General features: G+C 40.1%; 1 protein-coding gene across 3 annotated transcripts in view; it reads left to right on the top strand.

The window, feature by feature from the left end:
• The window catches only part of CTCF (CCCTC-binding factor), a 43,244-nt gene that overhangs the window by 11,048 nt on the left and 14,259 nt on the right, over positions 1 to 17,937 (top strand). For all 3 annotated transcript variants that reach the window (XM_077755602.1, XM_077755600.1, XM_077755601.1), the window contains 3 exons: positions 11,313 to 12,102; positions 12,461 to 12,631; positions 16,350 to 16,483. In XM_077755602.1, coding sequence (XP_077611728.1) covers positions 11,322 to 12,102; positions 12,461 to 12,631; positions 16,350 to 16,483 — 1,086 coding nt within the window. In that variant the 5' untranslated portion in view covers positions 11,313 to 11,321. The remainder of the gene's footprint in view (positions 1 to 11,312; positions 12,103 to 12,460; positions 12,632 to 16,349; positions 16,484 to 17,937) is intronic.

The following is a 17,937-nucleotide window of genomic DNA, read 5'->3' on the forward strand; positions in this document are numbered from 1 at the left end:
TCTCTCTCTCCCTCTCTCTCTCTCTCTCTCTCCAGCCCTCTTCCCTTCATCTCAAAACAAATAAACTGTAAAAAATAAATAGGGACACCTGGGTGGTTCAGTCAGTTAACCTTCTGACTTTGGCTCGGGTCATGATCTCTCGGTTCCTGAGTTCAAGACTTGCATCAGGCTCTTTCCTGATAGGATGGAGCCCACTTCAGATCCTCTGCCCGCCCCCCCTCCCCCCCTGCCCTTTCCCCATTTGCTCACTCTCTTTCAAAAATAAACAAACATAGGGGCACCTCGGTGGCTTAGTCCATTAAATGTCTGACCTCAGCTCAGGTCATGATTTTACAGTTCGTGGGTTCAAGCCCCATGCCAGGCTCTGCATGGATAGCTTGGAGCCTGGAGCCTGCTTTAGATTCTGTGTCTCCTTCTCTCTCTGCCCCTCCCGTACTCATGCTCTGTCTCACTCTGTCAAAAATAAATAAATGTAAAAAAAAATTTTTAATAAATAAACATTAAGAAGAAAGAAGAAAATAGACTACTAGAAATCATTCTTCTCTACTGTCTTAGTCTTAGTGTGCATGTGTTCTTACTTTGTGATTTTTTTTATTTAAAATTTTTCTAATGGGGGTGCCTGGGTGGCTCACTTGGTTAAGTATCTGACTTTGGCTCAGGTCATGATCTCACAGTCCGTGGGTTCAGGCCCCACATCGGGCTCTGTGCTGACAGCTCGGAGCCTGGAGCCTGCTTCAGATTCTGTGTCTCCCTCTCTCTCTGCACCTCCCCTGCTCACACTGTCTCTCTCTCTCTCTCTCTCTCAAAATAAAGACGTTAAAAAAATAAATTTTTCTAATGTTTTTTATTTAGTTTTGAGACAGACAGAATGTGAGTGAGGGAGGGTCAGAGAGAGGGGGAGACACTGAATCGAAGCAGGCTCCAGGCTCTGAGCTGTCAGTACAGAGACCAATGTGGGGCCCAAATCCACAAACTGTGACATCATGACCTGAGCCGAAGACAGATGCTTAACCAACTGAGCCACCCAGGTGCCCCTTGTGTGTATGTTTTATAATAACTGAACTCCCCAATAGACTAAACTCTGCGTTGGTGAATATGAAAGGTTATTTTGGTTGATTTCCTTTGGGAAATACCTGGTACATTGGCCGTACAGCCAGGTAATCTAGGTGATAAACTACTAAATCTTAACTGTCCTCAAAATTAGCATAGTCACAATTAGCCTTTATTTTAATTTTTTTCACATAGAACATATTTATTGAGCACATACAGTGCATGACATAAGCCCATTTTGTCTGTCTGTCTATGTATCTATCTGAGCTCTCTGCCCAGCATAGGGCTTGAACTCATGACCCCAAGATCAAGAGTCACATGCTCTACTGACTGAGCCAGCCAGGTGCCCCTAGCCTTTATTTTTAGGTGTCACGATTCTTTCAGTCTAACCTACAATTGTATCGTTAGGACTTTTTATTGACACAAGCATAGTAATAAAGGAAACAAATTCAAGGAGCGCCTAGGTGGCTCAGTCGACTCCAGGTGGTTAAGCCTCTGACTCTTGGTTTCAGCTCAGGTCATGATCTCAGTTCATGGGTTTGAATCCTGCTTTGGGCTCTGTGTTGACAGCACAGAGCCTGCTTGGGATTTTCTCTCTCTCTCTTTTTCCCTCTCTCCCTCTCTTTCTCCCTCTCTTTCTCCCTCTCTTTCTCCCTCTCTTTCCCTCTCTCCCTCCCTCCCTTCTTCCTTCCTTCCTCTCTCTTTCAAAATAAATAAGCATTTAAAAAATAAAGGAAATAAGTTCACATAATTAAGTTTCCACTTAGCATATGATATTTTGTTTTTCCGTATTCCTTTCCTGCTTTTGTTGTTGTGTGCAGGAACCATTTATATGTGTGTCATGTGATAGTGACATTGATATTGAGTGTGTACTGTTTACTTAACACTGTTCTGTATTTATTGCTGTAGAAGGTACAGAAGTAAAAGCCAATAGTTCTTCCCCTCAACAAGCTAATAGTGTATTTGAGGTAAAGACATAAGACATAGAACAGTGTACTGCAGTGAAAACCCAAACAAACATGAAGTCACTTTGTACTTGAAAAAGATGTGATTTAGGGGATCATTTGAGCTGGGAGGGAACAAAACAGTAAGCAGTTGTTTAGAAGATACCCAGAAGGTGAGGCTGAGTGGGTAGAAAGGATGGGAATAAACTCTGGGAGCCAAGCTAAAGGGTTTGGAATTGAGGGGCACCTGGTTGCCTCAGTAGAGCATGGGACTCTTGATGTCAGGATCATGAGTTCGAGCTCCACATTGGGCATAGAGATTACTTTTAAAAAGCGGGGGGAGGGGCCCTTGGGTGGCTCAGTTGGTTAAGCATCCGATTTAGGCTCAGGTCATGATCCCACAGTTGGTGGGTTCGAGCCCCACTTTGGGCTCTGTGCTGACGGCTCAGAGCCTGGAACTTGCTTCGGATTGTGTCTCCCTCTCTCTCTGCCCCTTCCCCACTCATATGCTGTCTAGCTCTCAAAAAATTAGATAGATAGGGGCGCCTGGGTGGCTTAGTCGGTTAAGCGTCCGACTTTCGCTTAGGTCATGATCTCGCGGTTCGTGGGTTCGAGCCCCGCGTCGGGCTCTGTGCTGACTGCCAGCTCGGAGCCTGGAGCCTGTTTCAGTCTGTGACTCCCTCTCTCTCTCTGACTCTCCCCTGCTCACGCTGTCTCTCTCCCTCTCTCTCTCCCCTAGAAATAAATAAAAATATTTTAAAAAAAGATAGATAGATAGGAGGAGAGTTTGGAGATGATTCGGTAAACCTCAGCTACAGTGTGTTTTTGCACCTGATTTCAGAAAGGAAGCTTTCATTGGGTAGGAATATGCTGGGCACACCTAGTAAGGGACACCAGACTAGGAGGCTGCTCTGTTCTTTTTGGCTCTTTTTCTGTTTGTTTCCTAGAATTGGTCAGTCTCCAGGTTTTTTCCATTGGTTGCTACCTTCATCCTACAGAAATTCAGTAGTTTATCAGACATTTTAGTGGGGAACGTTTATGTAAGGTCTGTGATTAGAATTCTAAGAAACTAGGAGATTATATATTTGTTCAGTTAACATGTATTTATTACCCTCTGTGGTGGAGGATACAGAGGAGCACAGTAGCCAGGTTGTGTGTGTATGTTGTTCTGTTTCATCTTTATGACAGCCTATGAAGTGGATGACCCTTTATAGGGTCATCATTGTCCCTGTTTTGTACAAAAGGAAACTGAGGCACAGAAGGGTAGCATCTCTTACTCCATATCATACTGCTAATTAAGTAAAAGAACGAGAATTGGGATGAAGTTTTCTGGCTCAAGGGCCGGAGCTCTTAATTATTCCATTCTGCTTCTCTTGCCCTCCCAACCACCCCTCCATCCTTTTTTAATATGGAATGAGCATTTTTCTCATGTTAAGTATTATATTGAAACATGATTTTTAATGTCTGTATAGTATTCCACTTCATGGATATATCATTGCAGGTTTTAATCTCACTTGCGGATGTACTAGAGTTGTTTATAACTATTCACTTTGATTAATAATATCCTTAAAATCTTGATGTTTATCTCTGATTATTTCTGGATATAATCCAGATTTAGTAGTTACTAAATCACAGTTTGATTTTTATTTTTATTTATTTTTTTTTTGAGAGAGAGAGAGCACAAGCGCATGTACATATGCCAGCAAGGGAGGGAGAAAGAGAAAGAATCTTAGGCAGGCTCCATGCCTGGTGTAACATGGGGCTCAATCTCAGGACTTTGAGATCATGACCTGAGCCGAAATCAAGAGTCAGATGCTTAAACCACCTGAGCCACCCAGGCACTCCCACAGTTTGAATACTTTAAAAATTCTTGATTCATATCACCAGTTACCTTGCTGATTTCATGGCACCTTGCTTTAAAACAACTGTAGCAGTTTAACAGAGGTAGCATGCTATTGCATTATTTTAAATTTCCTTTTTTTTTTTAGTATTAAGGAGGTTTGATTTCTTTTTTTATCTGCCATTTGTATTTCTTTGAGTCATGTATTTCTGTCCTTTGCCCAGCTTTTGTCTTTTGCTGTTCATCATTTTCTTACAGATTTTACAATCATACAATAAGGATATTAGTCCTTTGTCACATATGCTGCAAATACTTTTTTCTTGTTGACTCTTTACTTTTGTTCATTCAGTGTTTTTGTCATAAGAATTTTTTTCACTTGAAGGTAGTCAAAATTTCAGTACTTTACTCTGGTGTCTCCTATTATTTCTGTGCCTTAGCACAAAGCCTTCTTCATTGTGAGATCAGAGGCTATTCACCTAGCCTTTTTTCATGGTGAGGGTTTTAAAGTGTGTGGTTTGAGGGGGAGAGTATAATGTCTCCTTAACTCTTAGAATGACAGTATGTTTCAGATGGATTAAAAATATAACTCAAGGGGAGCTCGGATGACCGAGCCAGTTAAGCATTCCACTTTGGCTCCAGTCCCCTCTCACAGTTCATGAATTCGAGCCCTGCATTGGGCTCTGTGCTGACAGCTCAAAGCCTGGAGCCTGATTTGGATTCTGTTTCCCTCGTCTCTCTGCCCGTCTCCCATTCATGCATGTGCATACACGCTCTCTCTCTCAAAAATAAACACTTTTTGAAAATTAAATATAAAACTCAATATTTTCCAAATAGTTTAATAGTTTTTGGTACCTTTTATGAAGTAATCCTCTTCTCCCCATTAATTTTTAAATGACAAATTTTTATATTCTAGGGGTTGTTTCTGGATCCTCTGTTCTGTTTAAAATTGTTTTTTAATGTTTATTTTTGAGAGAGAGTGTGAGCAGGGGTGGGGCAGAGAGAGAAGGAGATACAAAATCTGAAGCAGGCTCCAGGCCCTGAGCTGTCAGTACAGAGCCCAATGGGGGGCTCGAAATCACAAGCCATGAGATCATGACCTGAGTGGAAGTTGGACACTTAACCAACTGAGCCGCCCAGGCGCCCCAGTCCTCTCTTCTGTTTAAACTGATTGGTTGTGGGATGCCTGGGTGGCTCAGTTGGTTAAGTGTCCAACTTCAGCTCAGGTCATGATCTCACAGTTTGTGGGTTCAGGCCCTGCATCAGGCTCTGTGCTGACAGCTAGCTCAGAGCCTGGAGCCTGCTTCAGATTTTGAGTCTCCCTCTCTTTCTGACCTCCCCTGCTCATGCTGTCTCTCTCTCTCTCTCTCTCTCTCTCAGAAATAAATAAAAAACATTTTTTAAAAAAAGGTAAATTGGTTGTGACAGTGGTTGTGTATATAATAATTGTGACTTTATAATTAATAATTATTGTGACTCATAATATGTTAATATTTGAAAATAGAAGGTTGCCTTAATTTTTTGGAAATTTTATTGTTACCCTCATTATCTTGTTTATTTTTCAGACACTTTGAAAATGGCTTTATATAAAGTAGAAAGATTTAACAGCTTTATGGTGATTGGTCTTTCTGATCATGTTCAGTGAGGTCTTTTATGCTTCTTGGAACCAAGAGGTTTTTTTTGTTTGTTTGGGTTTGTTTGTTTTGTTTTCCCCTTGGGAGATTTTTTTAAATTTTTTTTAATGTTTTATTTATTTCAGAGAGAGAGAGACAGCGTGAGCAGGGGAGGGTCAGAGAGAGAGAGGGAGACACAGAACCTGAAACAGGCTCCAGGCTCTGAACTAGCTGTCAGCACAGAGCCTGGCACGGGGCTCGAACTCAGGAACTTTGAGATCATGACCTGAGCCGAAGTCGGCCACTCAACCAGCTGAGCCACCCAGGTGCCCCATCCCCTTGGGAGATTTTTATAATCTTCAAATAGGTTTGCACATTTTTAGTTGAAGTTATTTTTATTTCGACATTTTTTAGGAATGGTATCTAACTCCTTATATTTCTGTATTTTTGCATTTTCTATAAAATCTCTCTGTATACAGAAATATATATATACTCAAATAAATAAAACATTTTAAAAAAAGTAGGAAGCTATTATTATATACCTTGAGAGGAAAAAAAATTGAGCAAGATGTGGCCTAAAAAAAGGTAACTCATGATCCTATAACATAGGTCTCAGCAGTGAAAGAAAAAAATTCATTAGTTGAAGAAGACCTTTTCAAGCATGTAACTTGAAAATTTCTCCCACGTATCCTTTAGTATAAGGCAAGGGCATAATGCCAAAACAAAACTTGGTGAAAGCAGTTCTGTAGGGGATAAGACCATGTGACCCAAATATACCCAGCTTTTTTTTCTGATGGTCTGGCATAATTCTGGGATAAAGCCTAGAATAGAATGCTGAATTCCACAGAGAAATCAAGTCAGATAAGGACAGAAAGTCGCCTTTGGATTTGCCAGTTGAGGGCCATTGCTAGGTTTAGAGCAATTCAGTAGAGAACTGAGGAACAGAAACCAGACTGGTGAACCAAGGCATGGAAGACAAAGGAGTGGAGACAGTATGGGGTTGACCATGAAGGGAATGCTAAATTGTCAAGTGGATTAAAGGAAGTTTTAAGATGGGAAAAATTTGAGCAACATAGAGCTGGCAGAGAAGAGACCGAGGCAAGAGAGAGAGGGTTGATCCAGTAGGCTCCCAAGGATGCAGGCCAGCTGATGGTTAGGAGCATGACCAGTACTCTTGGGCCTCTATTAGAGGCTAGGCTCCCTCATCCTCCCCCTCACCCAGTAAGCAAGAGCAGGAGTCTGCTCAGAGGCCAGTTTCTTCTCTGCCAGCCCTGTTACTCACAGGTGCTAGAATCACCCTGCCACAGGCTGAGGGAACCTCCTCTTGCCCCACCCTATACCCAGAAGTTGATCGAATGATTTTTAAGAAATGTTCCTGGGGTGCCTGGCTGGCTTAGTCAGTAGAGCATACAACTCTTGATCTCAAGGTTGTGAGTTCATGCCCCACATTGGGAGTAGAGTTTACTTTAAAAATTAAATTAGTACATACACCATACTGTTTAAAATAAATGTCCCTAAGCTTCACTTTTGTCATGAAAATGAGAGAGAATACAGAATGTCTTCGAAAGACTAACCCACTCTGTAAGCTCCTTGTTTGGTTAGTGATGCATTAGGGACTGGAGACAGGTTTCTTTATTCCTTCTCCAGTGCCATTGAGTTGAAGGTGATAGCTATGCGTTACTGGGAGAGATCTCCCAAAGGCAATGAAAAAAAACTAGAGAATTGCAGATGTGGGCTTGAAAGACCTCTGTGGAGATAGCTGAAGTAAAAAGGCTAGCGAATAGAGTGGCTACAGAAAAAGGAACAGAGCCTTGATATGCTCAAAGGGTAGGTGGAGTAGCTCTCAGAGACAAAGAGAGAGTCCTAGGAAAGACTAAGCCAAGGAGATAAGAGGCTAATGAAGGAGGAATTCAAATTTCATACCACCGGATGCCAGAGAAACTGAGATTGAAGGTGAGGGGTAGTCCTTTGGGTTGGTGCTGTGGTCCTTATGGACCAAGCAATGGGGATTACATACAGATGGCTAAAGAGGGAGTGGAGTCCTTTGTAGTAAGGATAGATTTTGAAGATAGGAGAGCAAAGCCATATACAACTGTGTGTATACTGTATGTGTAATACAGTTTCATCTATGTAAAAATATGTATCCATAAGGGGAAAAACACTGGAAAAAAAACCATACCAAAGTGCTAGGTGATTATTTCTAGGTATAGAAATTGTGAGTAACTTTTTTTTAAGATTTTATTTTTTTATCTTGTGTTTATTGAATTTTTTTTCTTATTTGCTTTTTTTGTTTTGTTTAGAGAGATAGTGAGCATGAGTGGGAGAGAGAGGCAAAGGGAGAGAGAGGGAGAGAATCTTCTTTTTCTTAATGTTTCATTTATTTCTGAGAAAGAGAGAGAGACATCGTGAGCCAGGGAGGGTCAGAGAGAAAGGGAGACACAGAATCTGAAGCAGGCTCCAGGCTCTGAGCTGCCAGCACAGAGCCCGACGCGGGGCCCAAACCCACGAACTGTGAGATCATGACCTGACCCAAAGTCGGACGTTTAACTGACTGAGCCACCCAGGCGCCCCGAGAGAGAGAATATTAAGCAGGTTTCACGCTCCTGTGGTGCCTGACACAGGGCTCATTCCCGTGACCCTGAGACTGTGACTTGAGCCAAAATCAAATTGTATGCTTAACTAACTGAACTACTCAGGTGCTCCTAAATATTGTTTTTTGAGTAATCTCTGTACCCAACATAGGGCTTGAACCCATAACCCCAAAATCAAGAGTCACATGCTCTACCAACTGAACCATCCAGGCACCCTATGAACAACTTAAAAAAAAAATTATGTGCTTAATTTTTCAGATTTCTCTAAATAAGCTACTATATTTTGATATAATCTTTAAAAAAATGTATTCTGAAAATAAATGTAAACCCCTTTCTAGTGGTGTTGTCCTCAAAAAGGTTTGATAAAACCTAGAAAGCATAGTTGACTCCAGCAAGGAGAGAGGCAGAGAATTGGGCAGTTGGGTAAGTGTAAGTGTGTTCTCTGTGTGTTGTGTGGCTAAGAGAAACTGAGTAGAAGCAGAACCAAGCCCCTGGAGGAAGAGAAGAAATGGATCAGAACTACTAAAGGGGTAACCCAGCTAGCAGAGCACAGTCCTTACAGACTGGGAAGAGAGACCTGGTCCGGCATGTTAGGTTAGTTACTGATTCAGAGGAGAGACTCCCTTCAGACTCCCTTCCCATGGACCATGTTAGGTAAAGTGATCCCATTGCTTGAGGGGATGCATTGAATTTTCTCAGCAGTGTTTGGGAGAGTCTGATGCCTTGCTACTTTGTGCCTGATTTTTCTCTGTAAAAACAAACTGCTACTTTAAGACCCTGATGTTCAGTAACCTTATGCCATGTGGTTTTTTCACAGTGAGAGAATACTCTGTCAGCTCAGCTCCCTGGCAACACAATTGGTTTCAATTTGTACTCCTTTGTACCATTTCTTTTTCTACCTGGTTTATAATTCCAGTGATTTCTTTCAGGTTAGACTTGGTTATTTACAAGCAAGTTATTTACAAGTTACTCATTTATATTTAAAAGTTCTCAAATTCAAGGTGGAGAGGGGATGAATTTTTCTGTGTTCTTCATTGTTGTGTGCTTCACAACCCAACAGAACTTAGACATTGTTTTTCTTCCACTAGTTTTACCATTGAAGATATCTAAATAGCTGATGTTATGTAGTGATTGTCTGGCAGGGTCAGCATTAGCATTTATGGGTTATGAATTTTTTGTACTTTGATATTTTTCCCAAGAATGTTGCTAAGGTAGATGGGCCTCTTCTATGTTCCCTAATGCCAGCATTTGGAATTACCCCATCCCATCCTTGTTGGGGTACTAATTTGGGGACATTATTGGCCTGAAAATTCTCTCTTAAAATATCTGAAGAACGATGGTATAAATAGTGCTACTCAAACTTTAGTGTACGAAACCATGTGGAGATCTGTTAAGTTGCAAATTCTGATTCTGTGGGTCAAGTGGAGAACCTGAAGATGTGCCTGGCTGGCTCAGGTGGAAGGAAGGACATGTGACTCTTAATCTCAACATCGTGAATTCGATCTCCAATTGGGTTGTAGACATTACTTACTTACTTACTTACTTACTTACATAAACAAAGATTCTTGAAAAAATAAAATGGGTAGTCACTCCTTGAATGCAGGACCAGGCCTTACCCATTCCACTATAATCTTTGTATTGCCTTACAGGTGGTCCTGACTGTCAGCATGGGCGCAGTGTTAAAGTGCCCAGACAGAGAACTGGAGAAATGTGTCTGTAATAGAAGTAGCAATAGCTTTGTATGAGACTAGGGCAAGAATACAAAACACTTTAATTTTTAATTAACCTTGTTTATGTGGGTTTTATCAAGTCCTATTGTTGTTATGAATTAGATGATTGTTCAGACACATTTTATTGTTGGGTATCTGGGTACTTTGAGTATTCACAAGACTTCAGAGCCAGAAACTATGAATTTGCTGATTTTTTCCCTTTTTTTTTTTTTTTAATGTTCAGTTAACAGTTGAGTACTTACCAATTGAGGCATAGTGCTAAAGAGTAAAAACTACTTGTTATACATGGTCCCTGTCCTCAAGGAGTTCGTGGTCTTATAGAGGAGAGAGGTACAGTGAATGTCAAGTTGATAGTATGACACAGGAGGTAGTGTTGTGTAGACAGTAAAGACCATAAGAGTGTGGATCCAAGGTCTGATTCTGGCTCCAAAAAAAAACCAGTGAGAAAACATTATGACATGGAATATTTTCTAAAGTAGAATTTAGCAAAAATAGCAAGGCCCTCTGCCAGTGTTTTTATTAATAGATACAGGAAATGTATAAGATTTAAACTAACAATAAACTATTAAAAAAAAAAAAGATTTAAACTAGATTTCTTAATAATTCTTTAGTATCAGATATCCAGAGTTGGAAAAAAAATTCCCAGACTTGAATCTAAGTGTCTCATGTCATATTTTTTTAAATCATTTGTTTGTTTGAATCAGGATCCAAAGAAGATCCATATGTTGTGATTGATTGCTGTGTTTTTGTTTTTGTTTTGTTTTGTTTTGATTGCTGTATTTCTTAAATCTTTTATGTCTGTCAGGGTTTCTAAACTTCCCCTCAGTACTATTGACATTTGTGGACCAGTAATTCTTTCTTGTGGAGGACTGAACCTGTGCATAGCAGGATATTTATTAGCACCTCTGACCTCTACTCCTAGATGCTAGTAGCATACCCACCCAGTAGTGACAACTAAAAATGTCTCCAGGCCTTGACAGATGTCCCCTGGGGTCAAAGTCATCAGTGGTTGAGAACCACTGATGTGTAGACTCTCCCTTTATCCTTCCCATTTTTTGTGTTGGTGATTTATTTGTAGTCTATAGCCATACCCTGAACACCCCCAATCTCTTCTGGGGATTTATTTGTAGAAGAAACTGGCTGGTTACACCTGCAGTTTCCTTCAGTCTGGATTTCACTGATTTCATCCCAGTAGTGTAATTTAACATACTGTCACCAGTTTCCTGTAAATTGGTGGTTGGATCCTAGAGGCTTGATTAGTTTTAGAATTTTTGTTTTGTTTATTTTTTTTAATAGTTTATTGTCAGGTTGGTTTCCATATAATTCGTTTTGTTTATTAACAAGACTGCTTCATAGGTGGGTGGTGGATCCATCAGAAGGCACATAATATCTGTTTTGTCTTTTTGTAATATTAACAACCATTGATTTCCTAATTCACTTGCCAAGAGTCATTTTGTTTTAAAATGTATCTTCATTTAGACAAACTTTATTTTAAATAACACTCTGTGAAATAAATAAATAACAATCTGTGTTCTCCCTTAATAAAGGAAGGGGAAATGGAAGGTGAGGCGGTTGAAGCCATTGTGGAAGAGTCTGAAACTTTCATTAAAGGAAAGGAAAGAAAGACTTACCAGCGACGCCGGGAAGGTGGCCAGGAAGAGGATACTTGCCATCTACCCCAGAACCAGACTGATGGGGGTGAGGTGGTCCAGGATGTCAATAACAGTGTACAGATGGTAATGATGGAACAGCTGGATCCTACCCTTCTTCAGATGAAGACTGAAGTAATGGAGGGTACAGTTGCTCCAGAAGCAGAGGCTGCTGTGGACGACACCCAGATCATAACCTTGCAGGTTGTAAATATGGAGGAACAGCCCATAAACATAGGAGAGCTTCAGCTTGTCCAAGTACCTGTTCCCGTGACTGTACCTGTTGCTACCACTTCAGTAGAAGAACTTCAGGGGGCTTATGAGAATGAAGTATCTAAAGAGGGTCTTGCAGAAAGCGAACCCATGATATGTCACACCTTACCTTTGCCCGAAGGGTTTCAGGTGGTGAAAGTAGGGGCCAATGGAGAGGTGGAGACGCTAGAGCAAGGGGAACTTCCACCTCAGGAAGATCCTAGTTGGCAAAAAGACCCAGATTATCAGCCGCCAGCCAAAAAAACAAAGAAAACCAAAAAGAGCAAACTGCGTTACACAGAGGAGGGCAAAGATGTGGATGTGTCTGTCTACGATTTTGAGGAAGAGCAGCAGGAGGGTCTGCTATCAGAGGTTAATGCAGAGAAAGTGGTTGGTAACATGAAGCCTCCAAAACCAACAAAAATTAAAAAGAAAGGTAAAATAAGTTTATCCATTAATCTCTCATAAAATCATTTTGGGATAGAGCATATAACACGGTGTATGCAAATTATTTTAAAGTATATGGATTTTTTATTTATTTTTTTTAGATCATGAGGTGGGTACCAATCCTTTTAGCGAGTCTAAAAGAAGTTTTCCAAATTGACTGCTTTTTAAGTCTTGAATACAAAGAAGTAAATCTATTAGCAGTATGAAATAATTATGACTTAATATGACTTAAATTGAATTTAGTTTTAAAAAGCTAATGAAATTTATTTGTAGAAATTTAACATTAGGATTAAACTTTTAACACTTTGGAACCCTGGAACAAGTTAAGTGTTTTATTTTGCACATAGGTGTAAAGAAGACATTCCAGTGTGAGCTTTGCAGTTACACATGTCCGCGGCGTTCAAATTTGGATCGTCACATGAAAAGTCACACTGATGAGAGACCACACAAGTGCCATCTCTGTGGCAGGGCATTCAGAACAGTCACCCTCCTGAGGAATCACCTTAACACACATACAGGTGCTGGATATGAATATTGGGGACTACAGCATAGCAAAAGTTAAAACTTGGGTTTTAAGTATCATCCAAACTGGTTCCATTGGGAAATTAAAGAACAACAACTTTTGTTCTTTCTTAAGCTGGTTTGTTTGTTTGTTTGTTTTAAGTGCTTGTTTATTTTAGAGAGAGAGAGACAGAGCATGAGTGAGAGAGGAGCAGAAAAGGAAGGGAAAGACAGATTCTGAAACAGGCTCCAGGCTCTGAGCTGTCAGCACAGAGCCCAACTCAGGGGTTGAACTCCTGAGTCATGAGATCGTGACCTGAGCCGAAGTCAGACACTCAACCGAGCCAGCCAGGCACCCCATTTAATTTATTTAGTATGCTGTTTTGTAATCCTGATTTGTTATAAGCAGATGAATTTCTGGGCAAATGTAAAGAAAATTTAGTGGAAAATAATCCAAATTATGTAAGGGTGGTGATCCAGAAAAAGCTTATCTGTGGTAGTTAGCCTGTAGTATTTCCTGAAGGACCTCACCATTGTATTGCTAAGGTTTTAACATCAGTGACAAAGAATGATCCTGAAAATTTCCAGGCAACAATTGCCAAACACTATAAGGACAAACGTTAGAAATATTAACAAAATCCTACCTTTGTAAAAACCATGGTTTCTGGTTGTTTTGCCACAAGAAAGGTAAGTAATTCAGAATTTCAGAATGGAAAGTTAAAGGCATTATTCTAGCAATTCAAACATTTATTCATTTGTGCTCCATACATACTTTAATATTCTAATATTAGCTTTGTGTTGGCTATGGTCAGGTCCCAAGCATCATTAAAGTTGGAGGGACTGTGTCCTGGAGCTCTCTTTATTTAGGGTCTTTTCTGGGCCCTTTGCTCTTTCAGTATTGGCATTTGGCTACAAGTGCTAATAGAAACTTCTCTCATGCAGTTCTTCATGCAGAGTAGATTTCCTCTCCTGATTGTCCACCTAATGTGGCTCTTATGTTTGATTGATGTACTGGTTTTTTGCTGAGTATGATCAAGTTGAGTTTGGCCTGTAAGCAGTATGCTGTGCACAAGTATGTTTTTTGCTAATATGACCTGGTCGCTTTTCACTGTTCCCCTGCTTTCTACTCAGACACTTGATGATATAATTTATTTAGTAGTTTGAAGACACTGTAAAAGTGCATATGACTAGATAAAAGCATATGGCCCCACAGTAGGACTTCCTAAAATGAGAGTGTTTGATGTAGCACTGTGTGTCATGGTCTAGTCCTCAGCTTTGAAAATAAGAGTGTGGTCTGTCTGGTTGCTCAGAGCTAATTTCGCAGGACTAATTCATTCAAATCAAACCCTCAATGGTCAGATACATACCAGAAAATCAGTTTACAGTGACATACACCTTTTCATTTTCTTAATGCAGTTGTAGTGCATTCTAGGGGACACTGTTACCTATGTTGAGATGATGTAGCAATTGACTTGTAGCAGGTGACTTGGTGAGCACAGACCCTGAGCAGAGGGACATAAGCAGCCAGGTGGTGCAACCCAATAAAAATCTCTGTTGCACAGCAATGTCTACTTCTCTAATTGCTATGCTTATGTCTGCCAGTGGCAGGCCTCTTTCTGTTCCCTAGATAGTACTAGGTAGACATTAGAAATTCTTGGTTTTCAGTTCACTTTTTCCTAACAGAAATAGATCCTGCTTTCCTTCTCTCCTTAATTATTGTTTTACTTACCTATCTGTGCTCCAGACTATATTTTTCATAGAAAGAACTCTATCTTTCACTCCTATATCCTTAGGGGTACTAAAGAAGCAAACTGAGCACATGAACATTCATTGGAATTTCTTCATTACTGTCATACTTTAATCACACTTCCTTCTTGTGAGTTCTCTCAGTCTCAGAATCATTTCTGCAGGTGGGTAGTCCTATTCATTACATTGTGATTCTTCCTAATTCCGTTCTCAGGGGTAGTCTTCCTTTGGTTTGGTGTTTGGGGTTACCTTGTCACCCCTTACCTGCAGTGCACAATTACAAATGGTTTCTAGTTTTTGAGTAGCGGTCTATGAAAACAGCACTGTGTTCTGCTGTCAGTTTATCTCTTAATTGTCATTATTACCTGGGCATATTTCCAATGCTATATTTAGAATATAAAGTGACTAGAGAAGATCCATTAAGGTAATTAATCAGTTACGGGGCTACTACGTGAGAACATACTAAAAAAGCAAGACTCTTCATTTAAAAAAAAAAAAAGTAAGGGGTGCCTGGGTGGCTCAGTCAGTTAAGCATCTAACTTAATTTCAGCTCAGGTCATGATCTCACAGTTCATGAGATCAAGCTCCATGTCAGGTCCTGTGCTGAGAGCATGGAGCCTAGTTGGGATTCTCTCCCCTGTCTCTCTGCTCCTCCCTGGCTCATTCACACACATACACTCTCTGTCTCTCTCAAAAATAAATAAACATTAAAAAAAATTTTTTTTAATGTAAGATTCCTTTAATAAAACAGAAAAGGAAAAAATGTTGAGTATTAGTTTGTGAAAATGTTGAAATATTCCATGAATTGACATTCAGATCAAGTATTATTAGACATGGATGTTTGAAAGTGATCTGGTTTGGGGTGTCTGGCTGGCTCAGTCAGGAGAGCATGCGACTCTTGGTCTTGGGTTGTGAGTTGAAGCCTCATGTTGGGCATAGAGCCTCCCTCCCCTCAAAAAAAAAAAAAATAATGATGGGTTTAAATCACATAAAAGGCAGTACTACTTTTTAAAGCCTCTGATAAATTTCTAGATTTATCAAAACAAATTTATATAGCAAACAAGCTATTACATTTATAGGGGGGGTCTTGTTTGTTTTTCTAGGAAAAAAGTGTCAATATGCACAGCCCAGTGGCCCTAATACAGTCATCATCCAGTAAGATTTGATGTGCAAAGGAATCTTGGGCCAAATAACTATTAATTCTGTGGCCTGTACTTGACAAAACATTGAAGTTGATTGATTGATTGATTGATGTTTGTTTAGTTTTGACAGAGCACAGGCAGGGGAGGGGCAGAGAAAGATAGAGACACAGAATCCAAAGCAGGCTCCAAGCTGTCAGCACAGAGCATGATACGAGGCTCGAACTCACTAACCATGAAATCATGACCTGAGCCCAAGTCAGACACTCAGCTGACTGAACCACTCAGGCTCCCCAGAACATTGCAGTTTAAAAGATGTTTTATATGTTTTACTAAGTGTTGAAGCAGACTTGTGTTGGGGCGCCTGGGTGGCTCGGTCGGTTAAGCTTCCCGACTTTGGCTCCGGTCATAATCTCACAGTTCATGGGTTCGAGCCCCGTGTCTGGCTCTATGCTGACCGCTAGCTCAGAGCCTGGAGCCTGTTTCAGATTCTGTGTCTCTTTCTCAGAAATTAAAAAATAAATAAATATTTTGAGACAGACTTGTGTTTCTATTAGCTTTTGATCCATAGTGATCAGAATTTGTAAACTAGGGATAAAAAAGACTTTCTATTCAAAACATCACTCATGTGGGTAATTGAGAGAAACTAATTGCTTGGCACCTGTTTCCAGTATTCTGGGGTTACTTTTAGAAAGTCTGCCAGGCCCTCCCATAGCTTTTGAAGCTACTCTTAGGCTAGCACAAGGTTGTTGAGATGACCAGAGTTCATCATGCAGTTTTTTGTCACATGTTGAACCGTCATTAACTGTATCTGTGATCTTGTCTTCCTTTTATAACTCACTTTCTCTAGGTACTCGTCCTCACAAGTGCCCAGACTGTGACATGGCCTTTGTGACTAGTGGAGAATTGGTGCGGCATCGTCGTTATAAACACACTCATGAGAAGCCATTTAAGTGTTCCATGTGCGATTACGCCAGTGTAGAAGTGAGTGTTCAGTTCCTTGTTGGTTCCTGTCTTACAACCATGATTCCAGTACAAGGATAAAAACTAACCAAATTGGGGGGCCTGGGTGGCTCAGTTGGTTGAGCAAACAACTTTGGCTCAGGTCATGATCTCATGGTTCATGAGTTTGAGCCCCACATCAGGTTCCATGCTGACGGCTTGGAGCCTACTGACGGCTTGGAGCCTGGGGCCTACTTCAGTTTCTGTGTCTCCTTCTCTCTCTGCCCCTCTTCTGCTTGTACTCTGTCTCTCTCTCAAAAATAAAGATTATATTAAAAAAAAAAAAAAACTAACCAAATTGACTTAAGCTGAGATAGAAAATCTTACTAGATTATTAACACTCCCACTCCCCTTCCTTGGCACCAACAACAAAAAACTGTCATGAGTGTGAAAGTTAATACCATTTTTTAAAAAAGCACTAGTTCCACATGTTATTACAGGTGAGTTCTATCAAATATCAAAGAAATAAATAACTGTACCCAGAGCATTTAAAAATAGAAAATTTTATCTCCTTTACTATTTGAGGCTCTACTGTTACCAAAACTGGGTAAGAATGCTACCAAAAACAGAAGTGTATTTTTTTCTCACAGAAAAATTAAATTATTAAGTAAAATTGTTAACCAAACTTAGTAATATATTTTTAAAATGAGTGATTATTAAATAGAGTATATCTAAAATGCCAGGATAGTTGAACATTAAAAAATCACTGGTTTGTACTACATTGAAAGAAAGGTTAAAGAAAAACCATATGATCATTTCTGTACATGACTGAAAAACTAAAATTCGGTATTTATTACCATTTAAAGCCCTAGCAAGTTGGGGCGCCTGAGTGGCTCATTCAGTTGAGTGTCCGACTTCAGCTCAGGTCATGATCTCATGCTTCGTGGGTTCGAGCCCTGCACTGGGCTCTGTGCTGACAGCTAGTTGAGAGCCTGGAGCCTGTTTTGGATACTGTGTCTCCCTCTCTCTCTGACCCTCCGCTTCTCGTGCTGTCTCTCTCTCAGAAATAAATAAAACATTAAAAACAATTTTTAGGTAAAGTTTTAGCAAGTTAAGAGTAGAAGAAATTAGCTTTACTATAAAGAATATATACCAGAAACCTGTAGTCTGTCTATCCCAGTTAACTCTGAAACATTGGGAGTAGTCCCATTAAAATCTGGAACAAGGCATCTCTTGTTACCATTACTATTTCAAAATTGTGTTGGAAATCTCAGCTAAATAAGAAATGAATTATAGATGGAAAAATAAATGTTATTTGTTGCAGACATACCTGCTTAGAACATCTAAGAGTATCAGCTGAAAAACTTAAAGCCATAAGAGTCCGTTTGGATGGCCAGATATACGACAAACACACAGAAGTCAGTAATTTTATATGATCGATAGTAGGAAACAGGTTTACATTCTAATAGCAATAAAATTATTTAGGGATGGGGCGC

This window comes from Crocuta crocuta, unplaced genomic scaffold, assembly GCF_008692635.1.
Source record: "Crocuta crocuta isolate KB4526 unplaced genomic scaffold, BGI_CrCroc_1.0 scaffold152, whole genome shotgun sequence".
Classification (NCBI taxonomy): Eukaryota; Metazoa; Chordata; class Mammalia; order Carnivora; family Hyaenidae; genus Crocuta; species Crocuta crocuta.